This window comes from Portunus trituberculatus, chromosome 49 (genome assembly GCF_017591435.1).
Source record: "Portunus trituberculatus isolate SZX2019 chromosome 49, ASM1759143v1, whole genome shotgun sequence".
NCBI lineage: Eukaryota > Metazoa > Arthropoda > Malacostraca > Decapoda > Portunidae > Portunus > Portunus trituberculatus.
The window spans coordinates 3,422,860-3,449,686 of NC_059303.1; the positions used below are offsets into that span (position 1 = coordinate 3,422,860).

The window sequence follows — 26,827 nt, forward strand, 5'->3', positions numbered from 1 at the left end:
ACACTGTCTACACCACCATTTCCACCGTACCCACCACCGTTTCACTGCCTCTTCCACCACCCAATTCAGCCCCACCCTCCACCACCATGTTCTCTCTACTCTTTGCCTCTCATTCACGCCCTTTTTTCATCACCCTTTGTCACGCCCACCCACCTCTCGCACATCTACCAGAAAAAAAAGTAGAAACAGAGAAACATTTTTTTTTTCTTAGATTTATCAACATTCGTATCTATGTAATAAGAGAAGAAAGAGAGAAATATACACATTCTCTCTCTCTCTCTCTCTCTCTCTCTCTCTCTCTCTCTCTCTCTCTCTCTCTCTCTCTCTCTCTCTCTCTCTCTCTCCCAGATTTATGAACCACGTGTGTCTATGTAGCTATATAATGTTTGCCTTGATTACTATCATGAAAATACCAAAAGAAAGAAAGCTGGCAGAGAAAAATAGAGACAGAGGGCATTTGTTTACCTTCAGATGCATGGACACTCGTAAATGTAACTCTATAATGTTCATTTCATACAAGATTGCTCTCCTCTACTTACCTCACCGTGGAGAAGAAAAGCGAAGGGTGTATAAAGATAGATAAGAACAGAAGAAGTAGATGTGTACAGGAGAAACAGAGAGGGTTAAGGCTTGTCCGAAACAGCAAACCCATATAAAAATGAAACATAAACTGAGAAGAAGAAGAAGAAGAAAAAGAAGAAGAGCACACACACCCGTCCACCTATGCCATCCGGAGAACCAGAGCGAAGAACAAACTTGCAAGGGATGCTGGCTCGATACAGAAGCTTTTTTTTTTATCGATACTTTTCTTCTCTCTCTCGGATACTATTTATAAACCCACACACAGTTCAGAGGGAGAGGCAGCAGATCCCGCCGTCAGTCAGTGGAGGGAGGAGGGGAGGAGGGACAGAGGACTAACACCGGGCGGTTCTTGGTTTGCAAAAGGAGGGTTGAGAAGAAAACAAAAAACACCGCGCCCGTGAACAATAATTATAAAAACCTCCCCATCAAAGATCGAGTTGGTAAATCTTCCAAAAGACTTTAGTCCGTAGTCCTCTCGGGCCGCCATTACAGTAAGCCGGTTAACTGTCTCCAAATACGTCTTGACATTTTCAAGTCGCGCCTTTCACGACGAAGCTGCTGTGTGATGGAGACCCGATGCCTTGCCCTATCCTTTCGTGGCCCTTCCCTGCGTCCATCCCCAGCAGGAGTAGACAGTCAGGGAAGGCGGTGAAGCAGCAGGAGGCCGTGTTCCGTGTACTGGGGTCTGGCAGGAGGAGGGGCAGCAGGCAGCGCTCAGAATTCAAAGGAACACAACGGGGATTAAATGACGCATTTTACCGCGCTGCAAAAGTATCACTGGCGGTGGAAAAATAAAGATGTGGCGAGGGGACTGTCGGTGTGTTCCAGCTCCTCGCCCCGGCCTCGACTTCGGCTCCGCTCTGCTCTCCGTTCCTGAAACTCTACTCAATAAACTCGCCACACGTTTAATCAAAAAAAGACCCGCGGTATTATCTACACATCAACACACGCACGCACACACTCACACACGCAAAAAGAGAGAGGGAACAGCATTGCCTCGGGATGCTGTAAACATTATGCTGCATTAGTGGTGCTTCGTTTTGCTGTATAATCATTAATATATAAACCCACCCGTGGTCCTGCCAGAGAGAGAGAGAGAAAGAGAGAGAGAGAGAGAGAGAGAGAGAGAGAGAGAGAGAGAGAGAGAGAGAGAGAGAGAGAGAGAGAGAGAGAGAGAGAGAGAGAGAATATCAGATGAAAATGTAAATGTCTGGAGGCCTCAGGTGGTGGAGCGAGGCGTGATGAGGAGGCTGGGTGGAGTAAGGGTGCCTCACACCTTCCTCAGGCGTGGCCGGGGGTGTGGCGGCGTGTGGTGCAGGTGTTGAGAACTGGAACACATCTTTTTATATCACCCTTACGTATTTCTTTATCCTCAGACCTCTCTATCACACTCTCTCTCTCTCTTTCTCTCTCTCTCTTTCCATTTAATCTTAATATCTCCCCTCCCTCCTTTCTGTACCCTGCCCCCTTTCCCCCAACCAGTATCACAGTCCACCCCCTCCCCTTGGTTTCATTCCCCCTGCAGCCTCGCACGTTAATATGTTACCCCCTTCTTTCCTTTACCCCATCATCATCCACACCTTTCATCACTGTACCTTCCATCGCACCTCCCCTCCCTCCTCGCCGTCCTCCCCTCATGGCCAACGAGATCATGAGGTGCAGGGGACGCCAAGGGGACGGTGGGGGAGGTTCCTGTGGAGACGAACACGCGCGAGTCATTTTTTACGATCCCGCGTCGACCTGTGAGTGAGTGGCTGCCTCGCTTTATGTCACTCAAGATGGGAACGCTGATGCTGTAACCAATAGCCATAAAGAATAATTTAGAAGCTCTATAAATGTTACTCCTCCTCGTCTTCTTCTTCCTCGTCCTCCTTGTCCTCGTAGTCCTCTTCCTCTTCTTCCTCTTCCTCCTCTTCTTCCTGAACCGGCTAATAAATTGATATATCAATTCAGATAAAGTGGACAACGTCTAATATTTCCGCCCTAATTAGTAATACGACCCACTCGGGCTCTCCACTGGATTAGGGCTTCTTGGCGGAGGTAAATTTTGGTCTTATGAATGAAGCTCACAAAGACGGTTTTGCTCCTTTTTCTTTTTTTGGCGGCGGCGAAGTGTCTTATACCGATCTCGAATTTTTTAAATATGCGTAATGGGAGAGTGGGAAGAGGGTAACACCAAAGTCAACACTGTCTTCATTAGCTTAGAGTGGTTTTTATTACGGACTCATAACGTCGAGAATATTGGAACGTGACGCCCGTCTGAGGCTACACTCCTTTCAATTATATTTTTTTCTCTCCATCCCGTGTATTCATATAATTTGTGAAGATGGATATTTTGCGGCGGTGCTCCCTCCCTCCCTCCCTCTCTCTCTCTCTCTCTCTCTCTCTCTCTCTCTCTCTCTCTCTCTCTCTGTGTATTTTTACTTTCACTCATAATGGAAGGGAAGATCCATTTTCTCGTCTGCCGCGCCGCCCGGAGACTCGCTGCTCCTCCCGAAGGCACGACGCGGGGAATGCCGGCCGTCACTTTTTAGTCATTAATTATAATTCGATACAGAAGCCGTGGCGGGGAGGGATGCCACGCCCGCCCGCCCGCGACAGGTAGAGTTACGAGCCTACCCCGCCCACGCCCTCCTTCCCCTTCTGCACCCTCTCCCTCTTCCTTTTTCTCCTCCTATTCCTCCTCCTCCTCCTCCTCCTTCTCCTCCTCCTCATCCTCCTCCTCCTCCTTGTCGTCGTCTTTCTTCAAACGCACACTTGTCGCTTCCACATGTGTACTGTTTTAACACACACACACACACACACACACACACACACACACACACACACACACACACACACACACACACACACACACTTTAGAATATAGCCCGACAGTTCTCTTTTGTGTGAGGAGTTCTTTCTCGTCCCCTCTTAATGCTCCGGAGAATAATGGAAGCCTCCGTACTGGCACTGGCTGATGTCTTTACTGACGCCCCCTCAGCCTTCCTCCCGCTGCCACTGCCGCTGCTCTGCTCCTCGGGTACAAGTCCTCCTCGTCTTGTCTTGCTTATTTACTTGACTTCCTTGCCTGACTCATCTTTGTATCTCTCGTGACTCATCTTATTCCACTGACTCATCTCTGTGTTCCTTTTTGACTCATTTCAATATCGACTCGACTCGTCTTTGCTTCTTACTCGATTCGTCTCTGTATCTTTCTTGACACTGAGATTGCTTTGTGAGACCGTTAGAGAAAGAGGAAATAGAGGAAGTACAGTACGTCCATTCTTGTTGTGATAAATATGATACACGAAAACAGTTATAGCACATTAAACAAATTGTATGCGTTTATTTTTACATTTACGTTCGATAGACGCACACATGAACAGAACACTATTGAATGAATATGATATACGTAAAAGATACATCCATTGTTATCTTTCGGTAAACATGATACTCGTTAAGTTTATATCAAGGATAGGGTTACATTATATTTCTTTTCCATATTGCTCAATATATTAAAAGGCTTTGCTGGATGAGATGAAGTTAGAATATGTTAGTTTAGGTTAGTTTATTTAAGTTGGGACGAATAGACAAATATTTCAAATGAGAAGGATGAAACGTATATATAGCACTGGGCATTATGGGATATATATCAATAGAGTATTCCTGCAACGTATTTGTTAATGACATATGTGCTGAGACAGTGTATTCGTATAGGCATCAAGGTTAAGAAAACGGACAGTGTGTTTGATGTTTGTTTGATCTGCTGCAGTCTTTGACAAGACAGCCAGACGTTACCCTACAGAACGAGCTCAGAGCTCATTATTTCCGATCTTCAGATAGGCCTGAGACCAGGCACACACCACACACCGGGACAACAAGGTCACAACTCCTCGATTTACATCCCGTACCTACTCACTGCTAGGTGAACAGGGGCTACACGTGAAAGGAGACACACCCAAATATCTCCACCCGGCCGGGGAATCGAACCCCGGTCCTCTGGCTTGTGAAGCCAGCGCTCTAACCACTGAGCTACCGGGCGTGTGTGTGTGTGTGTGTGTGTTTCAAAACTTTCCTACTTCACGTGGGGTCTTAAGTTAGTGATGAATGTTAGTGAAAATGGTAGTAATGATGGTAATGATAACAATACTAATAATGATAAGGATAATAATAATAATGATAATAATAATAATAACAACAACAACAACAATAATGATAATAATAATAATAATAATAATAATAATAATAATGATAATAATAATAATAGGACAGTCACCATCCGTCACCAAGCACTGCCTCACCAAACAAACACTGAGTCCTTCCAATACCTTCGTCAGCACTGTCTCGCCGCCTCACCCTTCCATTTCCCACCTCTCGTCCTGTCCTCGCGACGCTGAAATGACCGAATTTTGGCGTGGCGTCCCTGTGGAGTTAATCATAAAGAACAAATTTCCGGAGCCTCTGATCTTACATTTTCCTCTCTTACTCTTTCTCTCTTCCTCTCTCTCGCGCTCTCTCTTCCTCTTTTTTTTTTAGATAACATTTTTCCCCTCGCACTAGACTGATGTGGTTTATGCTCCGTGCCGCTGGAGATCCTGCTGTTGATATACTGGGGCGAGGGAGGGCTGGGGAGCGAGAGGAAGTGGGGTGTTGGTGTTATATACGCGAGCAGCCAGCGCGTGCACCGACAACATAGACCACCTCTTTCATTTTGTTCCCAGCGCACCCGCCTCCCAGTCCATCCTCACATCCCCCAGACACGACAGCCGTATCATCTGCATCCTCCCACGCGAGTCTGAGCCTTAAGATAGGTTGGTGCAGGGTGGTATTTGGTGCAGGTGTTAAGGTGTGCATCAGCCTGCCGCAACCCGTCGAGGAAGACTATAAGAGAGGGACCAGCACTGCCCGTCACTAATTTGATCCTTGCTGATGACTGGGGACGCCTGGTATAGAAGGAGGTTTGGCCAGATTGCATTATCGCGGTAAATCATTTACAAATGCATAGAAAACTAGGATAGACTTTTATTTTCATCTTATTTACACACGAACGCCGGTGTTATGAACCCTATTTCTTTTTTCTTCTTTTTCTTTTTTTTCGAGCGCACACACACTCGCGCAATGTTCTTAGTTTACCGGCATAATTTCCAGTGTCGAGGTGGAGGATAAGATGATGCGGGGAATATTAACAAGTCTACTTCCAGGTGAAATAGTTAGCCCTTTAATGCCACCTCCTGACGAAGGGCTGACGGAGGCACAGAGGACACAAGCCCCTAAGGTGGGTTTTTCGAGGCGGGCGTAAGGTGTACAGTGGGCGTGATGAACAGTGACGCTGAGGGGACGTGTTACCGGAAAGAAGAGATGCTGGGGAGAAAAAACCACCTTTCCCTCCCTCCCTCCCTCCCTCCCCTTCTGCAGCATCATTCTTTTTTTTCCCTCCTCTCCTTACCACTCCATCCTCCCATTCCCCTCACCCCTCCACCTTTCCACCCCTTTATCCCCTCTTTGTGCTCTATAACTCCCCCTCTAACACTCCTCTTCCTATACCACCCCTTCTTTTCACCCCATCTATAGCCCATCCCCTTCTATCACTACCTCTTTCCTCCCCATATCACTCCCCTTTCCCTCCCCCATTCTCTCCCTATTACTTCTTTTTTTCATTTTCTCCTATCTCCCTTTCTTTCCCCCCCCCTCTCCTATCACCTGTTCTTCCTCCTCCCTTCATATCATCCCTCAATGCTGCATTTTCTTTAATTTCCCCTCTATTAACTCTATTACTTTCCATTTCTAAATTCTCAGGCACTACATTCCTCCTCCTCCTCTCCTCCCCTGCCCTTCCCTTCGCAATATTACAGAGGGGAGTCTCGTTTCCAGCATTCGTAATATACCTCATTCAATTTGGCTCCCCTCAGAGTGCCGCAGAAACCACGTCAAGGGATTTAGATGATGGAGTAATTGCTGCCCCACGACTGTTAAGTGCCTGTTAGAGCGGTAAAGGTGTGCTTCCGAGAGTCGTAAAGTCGCTCGCTCTCTGTAGGCCTAGTTGTGCTGGTGGTGGTGGTGGTGGTGGTGGTTGCAGTAGTGGTGGTAGTGGCAATTTCAAGACTCTTCGTAATGTATTTCTAGACTTGGCTTTCTGACTGTCTTCTTAAAGGGACTGTTTGGCACATTTAGTAGTAGTAGTAATAGTAGTAGTAGTAGTAGTAGTAGTAGTAGTAGTGGTGGTGGTGGTGGCGGTAGTAGTAGTAGTAGTAGTAGTAGTAGTAGTGGTGGTGGTGGTGGTGGTGGTAGTAGGTAGTAATAGTAGTAATAGTAGTGGTGGTAGTAGTAGTAGTAGTAGTAGTACTAGTAGTAGTAGTAGAGTAACAGTAATAGTGGCGGTGGTGGTGGTGGTGGTGGTGGTGGTGGCGGTAGTAGTAGTAGTAGTAGTAGTAGTAGTAGTAGTAATAGTAGTAGTATTGGTGGTGGTGGTGGTGGTGGTGGTGGTGGTGGTGGTGGTGGTGGTGATGGTGATGGTGGTAGTAGTAGTAGTAGTAGTAGCAGCAGTAGTAGTGGTAGTAGTAGTAGTAGCAGTAGTAGTAGTAGTAGTAGTAGTAGTAGTAGTAGTGGTAGTGGTGGTGTGTGGTAGTAATTGTAGTAGTAGTGGTGGGGTGGTAGTAGTAGTAGTAGTAGTAGTAGTAGGAGGAGTAGTAGTAGTAGTAGTAGTAGTAGTAGTAGTAGTAGTAACAATAGCAGTAGCAGTAGTAGTAATAGTAGTAGTAGTAGTAGTAGTAGTAGTAGTAGTAGTAGTAGTAGTTTAGTAATTGTAGTAGTAGTAATAGTAGTAGTAGTAGTAGCAGCAGTAGCAGCAGCAAATGACGATAGCTGCTGTTGATAACCTCTCAGATTTCTTTTCTTTTGGTACTCAGTGTATTGATGATGTGGGAAATGTAAAGTAAGTAAACCTTCTTAAATAAAGGAAAATAATATCCTTGAAAGGTTTTAGAATTGATTACGAATATGCTTTGTTTGTTTATTATTTCATTTTTCTTTTATTTATTTATTGTTTTTTTTTTACATTAAGAGGAAGGAAGAAGGTAAGAGGAAATATCAAACAAAATGAGAGAGAGAGAGAGAGAGAGAGAGAGAGAGAGAGAGAGAGAGAGAGAGAGAGAGAGAGAGAGAGAGAGAGAGAGAGAGAGAGAGAGAGAGAGAGAGAGAGAGGGGGGGAGAGAGAAAGGTAATTTTAACTGACAAACTAGAAAAGGAAAACAGAAATCAAAGAAAACAAAGGGAAAAAACAAAGAAAATAATAATAAACAACCAACAATCTCCCAAAAAATTGATAAATAAACTAAAAAAGAAAACGAAAAACCAAGAAAGAAAACGAGATAAGAAAACCGAGACGACGAAGAGAGACAAGGCAAGACACGAGAGAGAGAGAGAGAGAGAGAGAGAGAGAGAGAGAGAGAGAGAGAGAGAGAGTATAGGTGGACGTGCTTATACCTCGTCCTAGGGCAGTCCACCTGAGCCCCGGGGATAACCTGCTTCGTGTTTACTCCCGCACCGGCAGGTAAGGCCCCTCCCTGGATTCCCTGAGGGCGGAGGTGCTACATAAAGTGGGTCACGCGGGGCGGCGGACGAGAAGGGGCGCAATGAAACCAGGAAGTGCGATGTGAGCGAGTAATCTTCGTAAAGTTATCTTAGAAATGAAGAGAGAGAGAGAGAGAGAGAGAGAGAGAGAGAGAGAGAGCAGATACAATAGAAATTAAGGAAGAGAAGAAAGATTTGAGTAAAGAACACACACACACACACACACACACACACACACACACACACACACACACACACACACACACACACACACACACAGAGAGAGAGAGAGAGAGAGAGAGAGAGAGAGAAGACCACTACGACGACGACGATGAGGAAGGAGAAGAGGAGAAGAAGGAAGAGTAGGAGGAGGAGGAGACGAAGGAGGAACCGAGGCTGGCTTTACCGGGAATACAGGAGATTTTTCTTGCTGGGAGAGAGTGATATTTCTCGGAAAACAATGGAGTCTATTCCCTAATGCAGAGCGTCAAAAGAAATGAGCATCAAAAACCTACTTACTTCCTAAAACAAATGAACATCGGGCGAGTGACACCAGGTGAAGGGAGGGATTCACAGCGGAACAATGAAGGAGACAGAAAGACGATACGGCTCCCTGTTCTCCGAGGCAAAGATCCTTTCTCCTTTCTCCGGCAAGACAATGGAGACTGATCAGAGGGAGTTTGCTATGCGTCCTATTAAAGGGAAGTGATCTTTTGTGGCGACTCGCGTATGTGTGGATGGGAGAACTGTACTACTACTATTACTACTACTACTACTTCTGCTGCTGCTGCTCCTGCTTCTATGAAAGGTTTGGGCTTAATACCCATATATCGAAATGTCAGCTTGTGGTCAATCCTTAGCTGAGGTTTAGGAGAAAGCATCACAAATCTTACCAATTAACTGCCGTGGGTCAGGATCGAACTTGCGCCATCACCACCACGAGCCGATCGCTTTACCACGGAGCTACCCAGTCCCCTTCTGTTTCTACTTAGGGAGCAGAGGTGGGATTAATGGAGATAAGGAGATGAGTGTTTGTGGTGAACAGATGCTAAGTGACATGAATTGAGCAAATGATGAGTGATAAATCGAACAGACCAGCAGACCGACTTACCGCAAACTTTTTTACCATAGACCGAATGATTGACGGATTAACGTACCGACAGACCGAATAATGGATTAACTAATAGACCGAATGAATGATAGACGGACGCTACTAATAAACCGATCAATTGATAAACCGAACGATTAACAAACCAACAAACCACACAACCGAAAGACAACCAATGAACCAGACAACTGGCTAACCCAACAACCAATAAACCGGACAAATGGCTGACTGAACCACCGATAAACAAACATCCGGATAATTGAACAACCAATAAACAGAACCACTTGAAAAACACACATCAAACCAGAACATTACTGAAAAAACCCAATAACTCAGTCACGTACTCACTCACGCACGCACTCACGCACTCACTCACTCACTGGCGCAGTAGTATATTCAGACACGCACACGGCACACAGAAAACGGAGGAGAGATACATTAATGAAAACGGGAGGGTGGGTGGCTGGGTGGCTGGGTGGCTGGGCTGGGGTTGGGCTGGGTGAATGGAGAGTTGGGTTGGGAGGCGGAATAATAATAATGGCGGTGATGGAAAAGCAATCTACCCTGCGAGCTGCTATCCTGTCCAGACTCACATCCACCCTTTTGTCCTCCACCGCTGTCTGCTGCTCGCTCCCAGGGTTTTCATGCACGCGTATTATCATAATGTACTCCGTGGAAGGAAGGAACCACCCACTAGGCCTTTTGTTTGTGTCTTCCGAGGTCCGCGATTCTGTGTCACAGCTCGTCACGTTGGCCTGGGTTGTTGTTTTTTTTCTCGTTTTTCTTTTTTTTTTTTTTTTTTCTTTCTTTTTTTTTTTTTTTTTTTTTTTTTTCTTATGTTCCATGTGACAAAGTGCTTCAGGAAGACACGTTTATTTCTGGGTAAAGTTATGTTGTCTACTGCTCCTCTTCTTCTTTTTTCAGTGTCTCTTCCTTCTTATTTTTCTTTTCGTAATTATGTTGTTTTATCTATTTATGTTTTATTCATTTTGTTATATTTTATTTCTTTGTATTTTATTTATTTTTTCTATCATCCTGTTCTTATCTTTCTTATTTCCTCGTCACTCACTTTGCATCATCTGTACTTTCATTTTTTTTTTTTTTCATTTTCTTCCTCGTTCTTTCATAATTTCCATGTATACTAATAAACTCATTTTCTTTAATATCATATCCAGCTATACCTATTTAAACACTTTATACACAATTCAGCTATAAAAATTCAAACATCTAATGGCCATCTACAGATATCCAGTTATACACACATTTTTTTAATAGTATTTGTTTAACTACACTCATATATCGCATTTTTTTTAAGTATACATATTATTTTTAACATTTCACCCTCAGTATAAACAAAAACTCCGTGACTGTCTCCTCTGTCACCCTGTCTTTCTTCTTTCTACCCTCACTCACTCACCCTTGTCTGTACCTTCCCTCTCTCTCCCACCCTTCCTTCCCCACCGCCTCCCTCCTTCCCTGCCTGCCTCTTATCGCCCTCAACTCAGCCTTCCTGTGTTTGTTCTTCGTGTTGAAAAATAGGGGCGAATATTTGGTCTCTGAGGCGCCAATGGAGGGTCGTAGCGGCAGGCAAGGCGCTAATGGTGCAGGGCAAGTGAGGGTGCGAATGGAAAGTTGAGGTTCTATTCTGGATGGTTGCGAAGGGAACTGGAAATAGAACCCTAACTTTAGTGGCGTAGTGTTGGTTTTACTGAGGTTAGTTCTTCAAGAGTTGGTGGTGCAGGACAAGTGAAGGGCGTGATGGAGTTCTGCTATAGGTAAGCGAAAATTTATAGAACTAGAAAGAACCTAACTTTAGTGCCATAGTGTTGGTTTTACAGAGGCTAGTTCTTCAAGAGTTTGTGGTGCAGGATAAGTGAAGATCGCAATGGAGTCCTAGTCTAGATTGATGAGAATTTATAGGATTGGAAATGTATTCTAACCTATCTTAACTGAAGCTAATCTAAATATTATACTATGGGATGATTTTGTGGATTTTGTAATTTCGATTTTTACTTTTTTCTAGATAGAATCAATAATACAAAAGTTAATGCATGTTTATTTCTTGCACTCGTATCATCTGCAGTATTCATTTTCATCACCACATCTCTTTAACCTTCCTTTCCTTTCATTCACATATCTGTTATCATTATTTTCATCACATTTCTTCTTTTTTTTGTTTATATTTTATAATTTTTTTTCATCTCCACGGTCAATCTCCTCATGAAAAAGTAATCACTCTCTTATTTGCCAAGATAATAACATGCCTTTGTCCTTCTTTGCCGCTCACGTGTCCTAAGCCAAAATTTCACGTACCCTTGATCACTCCGACCCTTCCTCAACCAATCTTACCACACACCTGAGGGAGATCAGGACGAGTCTGACCTTCGGCGACACTGGCAGGAGAAGGAGAGATAAGCGACTTGGAGATATGAAAGGGAGAAATGAAAGGACATGAGGAGTGAGAGAATAAGGTGAGTGGGAGATGACGTGATGAGTAAGAGGAATGCTTGAGGAGTGACATGTGTGGGAAGTGATTGGGAAAGGTGAGAGGAATGCTGAAGGAATGAGATGAGTGGGAGATGACTTGGAGAGGTGAAAGAAGCTGTATAAATGAGAGAGGAGAGATAATAATGAGTAAACATGATAGAGAAAGCGAGATAACGATAAGGTAATGTAAAGATAAGATACTGAAATAAGACATGATAAATAGGAAACAATAATCGAGAGGAGGAGTGGGATGAGACGACAGTTAGAGCGGTGAGAGGGCTGTGGTGGAAGTCGAAAGGAAAGGAAAAAACTGTGAGAGGGAGAGGAGTGAGAGGGGAATGAAAGTAGGATTGCGAACTGGGATTTGTGGGCGGCAGGGAGAGGAAGGGAGGGCCGCTGCTGAGCCTTCCCTCCGGTTGTTGCTGTAGGATAATGGCTTGCAGTTCTAACCACTCCCCACTCTCACCCCTGACACTCCCTCACTATCACCCCCACACCCATGATACACCCCCGCACCCCTGCACACTTCCAGATACATCCACATACATACCTATACACACGCTCACTCACTTGGTACGCACTCACACACACACACACACACACACACACACATACACACACACACACACTTTAATATAACTCATCAATAAGTAAGAAACCACATCCTCAAAAGTTTCGACGTCTTATCTTTACTACTACTACTACTACTACTACTACTGCCTCTAACAATAAAGTGAAAGTTATTGTGCATATCAGTGAAAGTTTTACAAGAACTGCGCATTGTAATCGTGGAAAACATGCACGAGAAGCTTAACAATTATCTCTATGGCCTTCGAAAATGTTCAGATAGCTTTATAGAGACCAAACATTTAACCAGGTTTGAGGTAGTTCAAAGATATACGTTTAAAAACTAATATCTTTTAGGCAACGTTAAGAATTAAAAATGCTTCAAATATGGAGGATTGAGATTTCTAGTAACGGCAAACCACCTTATTCCCTTTTATTCCAGGTTCTTCCTCCTCCTCCTCCTCCTCCTCCTCCTCCTCCTCCTCCTCCTCCTCCTCCTCCTCCTCCCGCGCCGCCTCGCCTGCAGGTGTTTCTCTATGATAATGATATATAGTATTGGACGCCAGGGTGGGAGTGATTCTACAGATAAGCACCATTTCCATCATCCACTCCCGCCAGCCCGAGTGTGTTTGGTTTGGAACTGAAGAGCAGCTGACAGGATTACCTCAGTCCACCCTAGTGCCTCGTCCTCGTTCTCCTCCTCCTCCTCGTTCTCCTCCTTCTCCTCCTCCTCCTCCTCCTCCTCCTCCTCCTCCTCCTCCTCTTCCTCTTCTTCATTTCTTCTTTTTCTCTCCTTTATTCGCTTATCGCTTTCTTTCTTTTTTTTTTTTTTGTCACTCAAAGAAATTAGGATTCGTATGATAAGTGGTGCATCGAGGTTAGAATAGATGTTAATACTGTCTCTCTCTCTCTCTCTCTCTCTCTCTCTCTCTCTCTCTCTCTCTCTTCTATCTTCGTTCTATGTTACAGTGTGTGTGTGTGTGTGTGTGTGTGTGTGTGTGAGGGAGAGAGGGCGCGTTAGGAGTGGCTCAAAACACACACACACACACACACACACACACACACACACACACACACACACACACACACACACACCTTTACACATACACATTTTGCGGTAATCCCCAACAACACCGGGTGTCCTCCATTCCTGCCCCGTCTCACCCAGCCCAGCCCCGCCCCGCCCCGCAGCCCACGCCCCGAGATGGCCCTCACACAAAGCTCTCGGATGCGGCAGTGGAGCCATTTAAAAATCCCTCTGTTTACTTTTGTAAAATACACCCAAGCCAGGAGCTTCTCTCTCCCGTCACGTCCTCGCCAGGCAACTTTCTTTAGTTTTCGCTCACTTTTCACATTGCAATGGACGCGACTTGAGTGCTTTTCAAAACGTGGCTTCAGCTGAAATAGGCAATTGAACGAACATACTATTCGGTGTTCTCTTATTTTTTTCGTTGTTTTTACGTACATTTCATGGGTTTTGAGGGGAAAGCAGATATGGTACAAGTTAGTTCTCACCTTATACTTTTCCATCAGCGTGTTTATCTTGGCATTGTTTCACGTGCTGCGTCACCCGACCGACTTAACCTAATGGATATCGATACCACACAACTCAGCCGCTCCTTCTACATTAAAGTTTTATCGAGCGTTAGGCGGAACACGGTGACTGAAGCTCTTGCTTTTCCCCCAAGTCGCCGGGCAGCGTTCAGGCATCTCCTCTATGGGTGGACGGCGAGCTAGCCAGGTGTCTTGCTAAGAGTGTTTGTAATAGATATTACAAAGAACTGTAGGTCTGTTCGGAGGTGTACATCTTTTGATTAGGTGGGACGGTAAACCCCTACACACACACACACACACACACACACACACACACACACACACACACACACACACACACACACACACACATACAGGGCAGTTTTGCTAGTGGGAGCTTAGCGTTAACGCTACATTATTATACCATTCGGTATGATGATCTCGGTGAAACTTTTGCTGTTGCATTAGATATATCAAAAGTTTTTGATAGAGTCTGGCACAAAGCTTTAATTTCAAAACTGTCCTCCTACGTCATCTATCCTTCTCTCTGCAACTTTATCTCAAGTTTCCTTTCCGACCGTTCTATTGCAACCAGGGTAGACGGCCATTGTTCTCCTAAATCTATCAATAGTGGTGTTCTTCTGGGTTCTGTCCTGTCACCCACTCTCTTTCTATTATTCATTAATGATCCTCTTAACCAAACTTCTTCCCCCTATCCACTCCTACGCCGATGATACCACCCTACATCTTTCCACGTCCTTTCAGAGACGACCAATCCTTCAGGAAGTCAACAGATCACGCAGGGACGCCACAGAACGCCTGACTTCTGATCTTTCTATAAAATTTCTGATTGGGACAGAGAAAATTTAGTAGTGTTCAATGCCTCAAAAACTCAATCCCTCCATCTATCAACTCGACACAACCTTCCAGACAACTATCCCCTCTTCTTTAATGACACTCAACTGTCTCCCTCTTCCACACTGAATTTCCTCGGTCTGTCCTTTACTTATAATCTTAACTGGAAATTTCACATCTCATCTCTTGTTAAAACAGCTTCTGTGAAGTTAGGCGTTCTGAGGCGTCTCCGCCAATTTTTCTCGCTCCTCTAACTGCTAACTCTGTACAAGGGCCTTATCCGTCCTTGTACGGAGTACTCTTCGTATGTTGGGGGGGGGAGGGTCCACTCACACAGTTTTATTAGATAGGGTGGAATCAAAGCTTTTCGTCTCATCAACTCCCGTCCTCTGACTGACCGTCTTCAGCCTCATTCTTACCGCCGAAATGTTGCATCTCTTTCTATCTTTTATGGCTATTTTCATGCTAACTTCTACTGATCTTGCTGACTGCATATACCTTCCTTCCTCCTACGGACTCGCTGCACAAGGCTTTCTTCTTCCTCTCATCCATCCCTATTCTGTCCAACTCTCTAATACAAGAGTTAACCGGTATTCTCAAATTATTCATACCTTTCTCTGGTAAACTCTGGAACTCCCTGCCTGCTTCTGTATTTCCATCTTCCTACGACTTGTCTTATTTTAAGAGGGAGGTTTCAAGACATTTGTCTCTGTCTTTCGGCTAATGCTTTCCATTCTTTTAGGGAACTTGCATTTGAAGTGGCATTTTTTTTAGTTTTATTTGTTTTTTGTCAGTTTCCCTCTTACATAAGAAAAAAAATCTACAATATACAACAACACCACCACCACCACAAGAACAATAACAACAACAACAACAACAATCAGACATTAACACGTTACACCACCACCACCAACACACACCATATCATACAACTCTACACCACACAATATTTCCATATCCTTGGTACAATGATCTTTCCCGACTGGAGCCCCACCCCTACTGCCGCGGCTGTATACTGCAATTATTTTCTTCGGATATTTAGCGCAATTTCTCGGTATTAGTACTATGTGTTTCTGGATGTTTTCGTGACTGGATGTAGGAGTGTAGGGGGAGGTGGACGAGGAGTAGGTGAGAGGGAAAGGTGGAGTGTGAGAGAAAAGCAAGAGGAGGAAGAGTTATCCAACAGACATGTAAAAAAAGATATTTCGGTGCAAGACTAAATTTGTTTGTTTTATTAATGGAGTAGGTATTTTTTTGATGTAGAGTTTTGATATTGATAAAATGTAACACGTTTTAAACAACAATTGCATCTAAACTGTGTTTTTTGGTCTGCAAAAGGATTTCATTTGTCATTTTATGAGTTATAACTTTTAGTTAACTCGTCTAGGATTGTTCCGGTGTTTGATATAAAACTTTGAAAATATGAAAAATATGAACCAAGTAATAACATCGAATAAAATCTTGTCCAACTAGCCTATTCGTATTTTTGGATTCAAATTTTCAGAGTCGAAATATAAAACAAGAATCCTTCAAACAATAAGGAATTTGTGTTTTCTTTATTTGGATGTTTTTTTTTTTTTTTCACTTATTCAGGAAATGTAATATAATGTAGTCTGGCTTTGTCTTTCTTCTCGACATTATAATGTTTCTGTGGCGCCGTTGGTAAACATACACACAATTTGTTGGACTTTTTTTTTATACTGGATCTGGTAATGTTATTATACATTTATTGCTTCTTTAAGTATTTATCGGGTCAAAAACTGTAGTGCACTCCATTCTGGGTGTTTTCTTTCTTCTCGCGATTGTTTAAATGAATTGTGTACGTAATTATTGAACTACAGAGGCACATCATCCATGCTCTCCTCCAGGTCAGTACATCAATGTTTACCTACACTCCCTTTTGTTTCCAGACGCAAACAGTAAAGAGAAGCCAGAATTAATCACAAAAATAGATAAATAACGCCCAAATTTCTTATATAAATAAAGCTATGGTTTTAGCCCCCATTCAGAGCGCCCGCCATGACATGGAGCCATACCGAGACCTTCAATATTTCCAGTCTTTTCAGGAATTTTCCAGCAACTTTTCGTCTGAAATGCATAAATTGTACCAAATGGAGGAAAGAAAATGGAATGGAATTGTGTGAGGGGATTGTAATAGTACGTAGAGGTAATTGTAGTAGTAGTAGTAGTTTATGGACGAGTCGAACGTAAACCAGCTCGAACGTGCCAAGTCGAGCGTCATAACAATGGTAGGATTTTGGTAATTTTCCATTGACAGAACAGTTAACATTCGGGGAGAAAATTCCTTAGCAACATAATCGAAGCTGATGTTTTCATAAATCATGATTGTTGTGTCATGCTTTCGAATGCACAAAAACCGAACATCAAAATAATAAAGTTGTAATATCGTAAAGTAGTAAGCCAACATAAAATAAAGCTGTATTCATTCGCTATAGAATAGTGAAAACCAGAATAGAATGGAGAAAAGAAATTAATGAAAAATCAAGTCTGAAGATTACAGAAAATCTGAACTTGTTGTGTTAAATGAAGTTGAATAATATGGAAGACGGCATGACGTCACAAAAGTGATGCCTATGCACTATTGACCCTGCCATCCTTACACCCAACACATTACCAGCCTCCCATTGAAAATAGGCTACATAGCTAGAACGCCCGAGTCACGCTCTTTATTTTTCGTCTTATGTCCACGCTTCGAGGCCGGCTACCATACAGGTGACCTTAAAAGACTTGTAATAGTCGTGGCATACTGTGCCCGCGAAAATTTAATGGTAAATCATACATGGAAATTAGACAATACAATGTTGTTGTTTTTTTCAGCTTTTGGTGGACTTGACCATGAGCAGTAGCAACAACAACAACAACAACAACAACAACAACAACAACACAACAACAACAACAGCAGCAGCAGCAGCAGCATTACTATTAGTTATCATTATTATTAATATTAAGAATGTTAATGGTGTGTGTGTGTGTGTGTGTGTGTGTGTGTGTGTGTGTGTGTGTGTGTGTGTGTAATTCACCTCGGTCGCCTGGTGGTCACCCAGCCAGTCTTCCCATTACAGAGCGAGCTCAGAGCTCATAGACCGATCTTCGGGTAGGACTGAGACCACAACACACTCCACACACTGGGAAAGCGAGGCCACAACCCCTCGAGTTACATCCCGTACCTATTTTACTGCTAGGTGAACAGAGGCCACACATTAAGAGGCTTGCCTATTTGCCTCGCCGCGCCGTGTGTGTGTGTGTGTGTGTGTGTGTGTGTGTGTGTGTGTGTGTGTGTGTGTGTGTTGCTTTGTTTTGGCTGTCATGTGTGGGATTGTGAACCAAATATGTATAAAGGTAAATAGACTGGCTATACTATTACTACTACTACTACTACTACTACTACTACTACTACTACTACTACTACTCCTACTCCTACTCCTACTCCTACTTCTTCTACTACTCTTACTCCTACTACTACTACTACTACTACTACTACTACTTCTTCTTCTTCTTCTTCTTCTTCTTCTTCTTCTTCTTCTTCTTCTTCTTCTTCTTCTTCTTCTTCTTCTTCTTCTTCTTCTTCTTCTTCTACTACTACTACTACTACTACTACTACTACTACTACTACTACTACTACTACTACTACTACTACTACTACTACTACTACTACTACTGCTGCTGCTGCTGCTGCTGCTGCTGCTGCTGCTGCTGCTATGTATGTAATATATATATATATATATATATATATATATGGTATATATGTGTGTGTGTGTGTGTGTTGTTTTTTTTTTTTTTTAAGGGAAACTACCCCTTACATATAAGAAGGAAACAACAACTTGGCCAAATAATATAGTTTACCCTAAAGTTAAATAGGTTTTCTCTTATATTAACTATTATTTATTTTTTACTTTTCTGAGATTTTTATGTAATATTTATACAAAATATATTATTTAAATTTACATTGATTATTTATCTTATACAATTAAGTACTTAATTGATTTATTGTCAAAAATAATTCTTGTACTCGAACGCCACGGCAGCCCTTCTTCATGCGTGTCCCCGGTCGACCGCCCAGCCACCGTAAGTGTGTTCGCTATTTTCTTACATCTGGAGTTTATTTCCGCTTGGTGGGCGCTCTAACTCAACCATTCTTATCATAAGTAATGCTGCTATTAGGAACGTGCGTTGATTGACCGTATGTAATTATGGTTACTAGGATGTTCGCAGATAAATATGAGCAGCCGCACGTAAACAAACCATGGACCCGCGAGACCTGGCGCCACCCTGTCACATTTTCAGCACATTTCCGTCATTACGTGAATCATAACTATTGTACACCAGTTATATCAAGTCTGATGTGTGCGCGACGGTGTACTTTCAAAACTTTATTAGATATCTTGATGTTTAGTGGGACGTTTAGGGAGTCAGCGATATGGTCTTGTAGTTATCATGAAACTACCATAATATATCACTTATTAGCATGTGCAAAGGCTAAAGTGGTGTATGCTACGTGAACTGGCAAAGTGAACAGCGTGGGAAGTGTATTATTGAGTTTCAGGGAAGTGTTGGGTCTGCGTGGCGTCATTTAGTCAGGTCAGATAAGGCAGTTCATCTCTGCCCGAGTTATTGTACAGACCGTATATGGAACAAGAATATATAGGAAAATAGGACAGCTGCTTTTTTAAGTGAACAAAAAAAAACAAGACAAAGAAATAGTGAGATGTGGAAGAAATAAAAAAAGCCAGTGGAAAAAAAATGAACAAGACTAAAATCGACATTAAGGATCCGCCAACACTAGGTCAACCTTCCCGGCTTATACCTGACCTGACCTGACCTGATCCACGCTGCCTTCATGCTGAGTGGTTATCAATTTTTTTTTTTTTTTTTTTTTTTTTTTTTTCCTGGGAAGTAACAATGTTGCTTAAATTAAATTACCTGTGTATAGCCAGTAATCAAGACAAGTCAGTTTAATTTCTTACCTATTACTTATAAGTGTTCGTATTTATTGTATTTATTTGTTTATTTAATTCATTTTATTTTTGTTTATATTCCTATATATTATTTTTATTATTATTTTTTTTTTTTTCGACAGTTTTTCGGGTGGGGGAAGCAAGGTCATTAATCTCTATCAACTAGAGGGCAAGGGACAAGGTCAATTAATTTCTTCCAACTGGTTTCTTCCTCTTTATTTTATTGGGAAGCTATTTGCAAAGAGAGGAAGGTGGATTTAACTTGCATCATAATGTAGGAAAAATTAAACTAGTAATGTTTTATGGTGCAGTAGATATTTAGCCTATAATGGTTTGGCCAGTGACTCAGTTCATCATATTATTGTGGCATTTAAGGGACTGCAATAGGCTTACTGGGTTACATTGGGCAGCTCCTGTACTAACCATGAATCTCTCTCTCTCTCTCTCTCTCTCTCTCTCTCTCTCTCTCTCTCTCTCTACCCCATGTACTCAAAAATGCTCCTTCACTGCCCCTCCATTACTTCCAATGGCTCTAGTTAAAGTTACGTGGATTTTTTAGGGTGTTAATGGATTCTAATGACAGAATAATGTTAATAATAGGAAAAGCAATCTTGATAGCTTTATCATCTTTGTGGTCTTTGAAAGTAGTGGTGGGGAGAAAGCAGAGGTGGTTTTTTTTAATAAAAGATGGGAAATCTGGTCAAGGGAAACAAGAAGGCGTATTTAGATGCCAATTTATGAATACTGGCCTATATCTAATCTTGACTGCTAAAGGGGCTATCACACTGGCCTATGATACACGGAATGCGGGCCATGGTTCTTGGTATGGAACCAGGAACATTATCACACACAAGCTGCCTGCGTTCTAACTATGCTAGGCATACAGCCCACCAACCAAGACCAAGCCTAATCGATACAAACCAGAACAAAACCATGCCGCTTAGGTATATCTCAACCTGTGCTTCGTTCTGGAATTGCATTTGCACTTCCTCTTATTGAAGAAAAGTAAGTAAAAGAAACTAGAGAAGAACCGAGACGTGTGCAGCGGCAACTTTGGAGTCAGAGGTGGTTACCATGAGCCCAAACTATCAACATGATATATATATATATATATATATATATATATATATATATATATATATATATATATATATATATATATATATATATATATATATATATATATATATATATATATATATATATATATATATATATATATATATATATATATATATATATATATATATATATATATATATATATATATATATATATATATATATATATATATATATATATATATATATATATATATATATATATATATATATATATATATATATATATATATATATATATATATATATATATATATATATATATATATATATATATATATATATATATATATATATATATATATATATATATATATATATATGTATGATGAAATATTTTATATTTCAATATGAAAAATTTAGGCACGTTCCTTTTAGTTTAAATAAAATGTTTTTATTCAATATATTATGTTTGTTTTTTCATTGGAATAGCATACGCAGAACCAGGATGGATATGAAGCCATCCCAACTTTGCTCTGCTAATCCCGGGCAAGTTCCAGCTATCTGGAGCGGATGTTCCTCATTCCACGTATCATAAGCCGGTGTGATAGGCCCTTAAGCCTTTTCCACTCATCCACCATTTTATTTGTGAACTGACAGTATCTTTCCAATATCTTTCCTAAACCTAAACTTAATCTACAGTGTATACGTTCCTCAAACTCTGTCCTGTTTCAATTTTCCATTTCTGCATACTTGTTTCATTTTCTACCAATCAGAAAATTACTTTCACCTATTTATTTTTCTGTGTGTTTCTCCTCATTTACCTAAGCATGCATGTTTATTTCAACTGTGTTATCTAATTATTTACGTTTTATTTTTTTCTCTAGATCATGTCGGGAGGCCTTAGTGTTATGAGCTTGGAGGAAAATGATGTGACGCGTTTCCTGGCTGCGTCCACTCACCTCGGCGCCAACAATGTCAACTTCCAAATGGAGCAGTACGTCTACAAGAGGCGTCAGGATGGTAGGTGTGCGCTGTGCTGTGCTGTTGTGAGTGGTGCACTGTGCTGTACTGTTGTGAGTGGTGGGATGGTAGGTGGTGCACTGTGCTGTTGTGAGTGGTGGGATGGTAGGTGGTGTGCTGTACTGTTGTGAGTGGTGGGATGGTGGGTGATGCACTTTGCTGTTGAGTGGATGGATGGTAGGTGGTGTGCTGTACTGTTGTGAGTGGTGGGATGGTAGGTGGTACACTGTGCTGTGCTGGTGTGAATGGTGTTCCTTGGGGATAAGGTGTCTGTCCTCTGCTGGTGTTATGACTTGGGTGTTCATTCATCATTTGTGTTTGGCGGTAAGGCACATGTCTTCTTATTTAGCATCATTTTAACACCCAAAAGATAAAGCATGTAGTATGGAAAAGTGTTGTTTGTCAGTGTATTAGAATTGGCACTAATGTGTAATTATTTTATAAGTGTCAGTGGTGTAGCAAATTAACACTTGACCACCTGTTAAGGTTTCACATCCCTGTAGCTTTGCACCTTGATGGTTTTAGCTTGGGAGAGCAGAGGTCTAGGTAATCATTATATGTTGATACCAAGTAGTAAGTCTATGAAACTTAAAAATGTATTAGAATTATTATATAGATTAACATTTGTAAAAGTAGTGATATTTCTCACAGCCAAATTCAATCTCTGGAAACCACATTGAGAAGCTTAAATGAAACTTTCCTACACCCAAACTGATTCTGAGCACTGACTTTCATCACACAGTCTTCAGTATCTTGATTAAAAAGTATAAACTGGATAGCTATACACTAAAGCAAATCACAGAAAATATTGCACACTTAAAAAATTTTTTAATGGAATGCACTTAATGCTCTTACTGTTGGGATTACACCCACAATTCTCTGAGTATTTACTATCTTTAGATGTGACACTCAACATTACAAAACAAAAACAAAATCAGTACTACATTTAAAACAGACACTAGCATTCACACATTCCTTCAAGAGCTCACTATCTGGTTTATCAAGGATGTGTGGAGATGGACTTTTCATCAGTATCTCAGGTATGCATTCTATAAACTATGTTAATGAACACATACTTGGCCAGGTACTTACATCATCCACCTGCGCAAGACTTATGAAAAGATCCTGCTTGCTGCCCGGGCCATCGCAGCCATTGAGAACCCTGCTGATGTGTACGTGATCTCCTCGCGTCCCATGGGCCAGCGTGCCGTGCTCAAGTTTGCCCGGTACACTGGTGCCACACCCATTGCCGGCCGCTTCACCCCTGGAGCCTTCACTAACCAGATCCAGGTGGGGCTTTTTATTTTATTTATTTATTTTTTGTAAAAGGGGAAATCTGGCCAAGGGCAACAAAAACTATTAAAACAACAGACCCACTTAGATGCCAATCCCTTAGCAGGTCTGAGAGAGTTAGGTATGAATCCTTGTTGGTGCATGCTGGTGTACTTAGCATTCCTGTACTAGATTATTAGTCATAGATTGAGTTGGAAGTGTATCCAGTATGTAATTCATTTATCCATGTATTTCAGAATACAGTAAAGCTGAAGTATTCTGAACATGATGGACAGTAGCCTCTGATTTACTTGTGTGTGTTAAGATTGCTTGTGAGAGGGAGGTTTCAAGATATTTATCCCATTTTTTTGGCAATCTTTCTCAGACCTGTTAGGGGACTGGCATCTGATTGAACCTTTTTTTTTTTTTATTTATTTTTTATTTTATTTTATTTTATTGTTATTATTTTTATTTATTTATTTTATTTTTTTTTTTTTTATTTATTTATTTATTTATTTTTTTTTTTTTTTTTTTTTTGCCCTTGGCCAGTTTCCTCACTTAATAAGAAATAAAATTAAGTATGGAGTTTGGAGGAATAGGAATTGAAATGGTACATGATTCATATTTTTAAAAACTATATTTCATCATTACATTCCCCTCAACAATTGCATTTATTGACAAAGCATTTCCCCTCAGGCTGCCTTCCGTGAGCCACGCCTGCTGGTAGTGACTGACCCTGCCTCGGATCACCAGCCAATCACAGAGGCTTCCTATGTCAACATCCCTGTCATTGGCTTCTGCAACACTGACTCTCCTCTGCGCTATGTGGATGTTGCCATTCCCTGCAACAACAAGGTGTGTGTGTGACAGCACTTCCTCAGTCACTTCTCACCTACTAGATGTATATTTTCAGCTTTTCAGTAGCTTTTCTTATCCAATTTTAGGTCTACTCAGTTGACTGCATGCCTCCTCCACAGTTTCACTACACAAGACTTTCTTCATTCTCTCACCCCTATTCTGTCCACCTTTAGTACTATAGTTAACCAGTACTCTCAATCTTTCAAACCTTTCTCTTGTAAACTCTGGATTTCCATCTTTATATTATCTCAACTCATATAAGAAGGGGGTTTCAAGACTTTTATACCATTCTTTTAGTTAATTCGCTCAGACCTGCTTGAGGACTAGCAGCAGGACTTGTTTACATTTTTGTTGCCCTTTGTCAGATTTCACTTTACATGAAAGAAAGAAAAGTACACTTCTCAGCTTGTGTGACACAGTTGTCTCTTCTCCTAGTTTTAGGTTTTCTTGGTTAATCTTTCTATTGGATGCCCTGGTTCTGTGTTCCTTGTCTCTGCTGGCTCATCTCATCTTCCTCTCTGTTTTGTCTATCAATTGACTAGGTTTATATCTGTAGACTTCCTCCTTATTTTTGGTTGTTGCTATTCTCTGTTCTTCCTCCACACAATCAAAGAAGGCTTTAATTGTTAGGAGATGAGTGAGGTGCCTCAATGAATCTACATACATAGATATCTTTATTCTCAAACATTATTACATATATAACAAATCAGTGCTGAATAGGTGTCATTCCCCCTACCCTATTTGAGATAGGACACACTCACTCCCCTAGTTTGAAAGCATCTCATGTGTTTAATGATATTCATCAGCCTCTGTTTTCAATTTTGACACATATATATTTGGTCATAATAGTGTTAGTCTTGTATCTTTATTTGATGAACATGAAAGGACGTAATTATGATCTTAATGAATAAACGTTATAACTGATAATAATACAAGCTGATGTTATTCCACCTGTGTTGCTGAACAGCTAACCCATGTGGTACTTCTCTCTTGCAGAGCCCTCACTCTGTTGGACTGATCTGGTGGATGCTGGCCCGCGAAGTGCTCCGTCTGCGCGGCACTATCTCCCGCAAGCTGCCCTGGGAGACTGATGTGATGCCTGACTTATTCTTCTACCGGTATTTTGAGCCCTTTTGCCTGTGTTACTTTGCTACTCAAAAGTTGAAGATGCAAGAGACAGCTTAAGGATAGAAATTGTAGCTACATCTTGAATAGTAGTGAAAGCGTGAGTCCAGGGAGTCCTTTGTCCACCTGGGCTCTCGTCTCTAGTTATGTACTCTCTCTCTCTCTCTCTCTCTCTCTCTCTCTCTCTCTCTCTCTCTCTCTCTCTCTCTCATTTCAATTGAAGAGTGTATGGGAAGTGCTGTTCGGCTTCCACCCATTAGTGCACGGGCAATTTTATTTATATTGGTAACCATATTAGGGCCCATATCACCCCTCCAAGTGCATCTTCAGCATAACCACCTAGAACCTGGGTATCATGGTGACATGTAGGTAACTTTAAGCCACTCGACAAATGGCATAGTTTTAAAGAGGTATGTGGTGGGATTCGAACCTATGCGTGGACATCTGCCCGATCCCACGCTCACCACCTTATCCACTATGCCACCAATATAAACACATTGTTTTTGTAGTTGTCAGGAGATATGTGTGGAGGGGTAAGAGTAAGTTAACATTCTCCCATGAATAGTGGATAGTGTGTGCTTACGCATTCTAACACAAGTGATTCCCTGGCATCAGCCTGTTGGTGTGTTGAGGTAGAGGACTGAGCCATCACCACACTGCACAAGGATCAGTTCTGTAGCACACTGGCCAGATGCAGCACTGGTTCACCTCAGCTGTTTCATAAACAGACCCATCTTATATCCTCACTTCACACCAGATCAGCTAATCAAATCATGTGGAAGAACATGGATGCCCACAAGGCTTCATTTTTATTTCTACTTTAAAAGTTTCTCTGTTCATTTGTACATTTCTGCCCTGTACAAATTGTCAGAATTGATGTGGCACTATCTCATACTAATCTAACTGTTCAAGGAACTGCTGCCATTTTTCAGAATAATTGCTAAATTGTGTGATTCCCAGATGATATTTGTGTTCATGGTATGGCTGATTTTATATTTGAAATAGCCATTTGATAAGCTGGTATAATGGTCTCTAATTCCAAGCATGCCAAGTAAATGGTCAGTTATCTGTGTGTTCCTTTACAGGATGAGTAAGACGGGACGTAATTCTGACAGGAATGAAAGAATGTCTAAGCTGATAATGGTCTATTATCGTATCTAAATCTCACTCTGGTGTTATTGGAGTTAACTTGGATTTCTATTGTTCCAGTGATCCTGAGGAGCAGGAGAAAGAAGAGGCTGCCAAGGCTGAGGCTGCCAAGGCTGAGGCAGAATCAGCAAAGGTTGACTCCCAGGCTCCTGAGACCTGGGTGGGTGATGTGCCTGAGGCTGAGGCTGCTGCTGCTGCCACACCAGCTGCACCTGCTGTTGCTGTGGCAGGTGGTGTTCCACCTGCTGCTGGAGCTGCTCCTGTTGCAGCTGCTGCTGCTGGTGCTGCTGCTGCTGCTGCTGTGGCTGCCCCTGGGGCTCCTGCTGCTCCTGTTGATGACTGGGGCCAGACTGTAAGAATTGTTTTATCATGTACAATGAGAATGCTTGCTTGATTCGATACACCTGAGTATATTTTATATATATGTAATGCATTTTAACTTTGGAAAGAACTTCTTTGTATTACAGGGAGATGACTGGGCTTCACCCACCACTGGAACCACTGAGGACTGGGGTGGCGCAGGAGACAACGCCAACTGGTAAACTCCAATAAATGTAATACACCAATGTGCCCAGTTGTTTGCAATTTTTCCACCAGTTGACTCAAAGAAGAGAATGGACAAGGCCCTCTAACATGGGCAGCAACTTTGATTATCTACACTGCAGTATCCATGGAATCAA

The 26,827-nt window shown here is 41.9% G+C and overlaps 1 protein-coding gene across 1 annotated transcript; it reads left to right on the top strand.

Annotated features, from left to right (window-relative positions):
* Window positions 1–18,712: 18,712 nt before the first annotated feature.
* LOC123499085 (40S ribosomal protein SA-like) lies at window positions 18,713–26,717 on the top strand. Its single transcript, XM_045246709.1, has 7 exons — window positions 18,713–18,769; window positions 21,608–21,743; window positions 22,828–23,033; window positions 23,712–23,870; window positions 24,870–24,991; window positions 26,208–26,499; window positions 26,615–26,717. The coding sequence occupies exons 2-7, from the start codon at window positions 21,611–21,613 to the stop codon at window positions 26,687–26,689; spliced, it is 987 nt and encodes a 328-aa protein (XP_045102644.1). The 5' UTR covers window positions 18,713–18,769; window positions 21,608–21,610; the 3' UTR covers window positions 26,690–26,717.
* The last annotated feature ends 110 nt before the right edge of the window (window positions 26,718–26,827 follow it).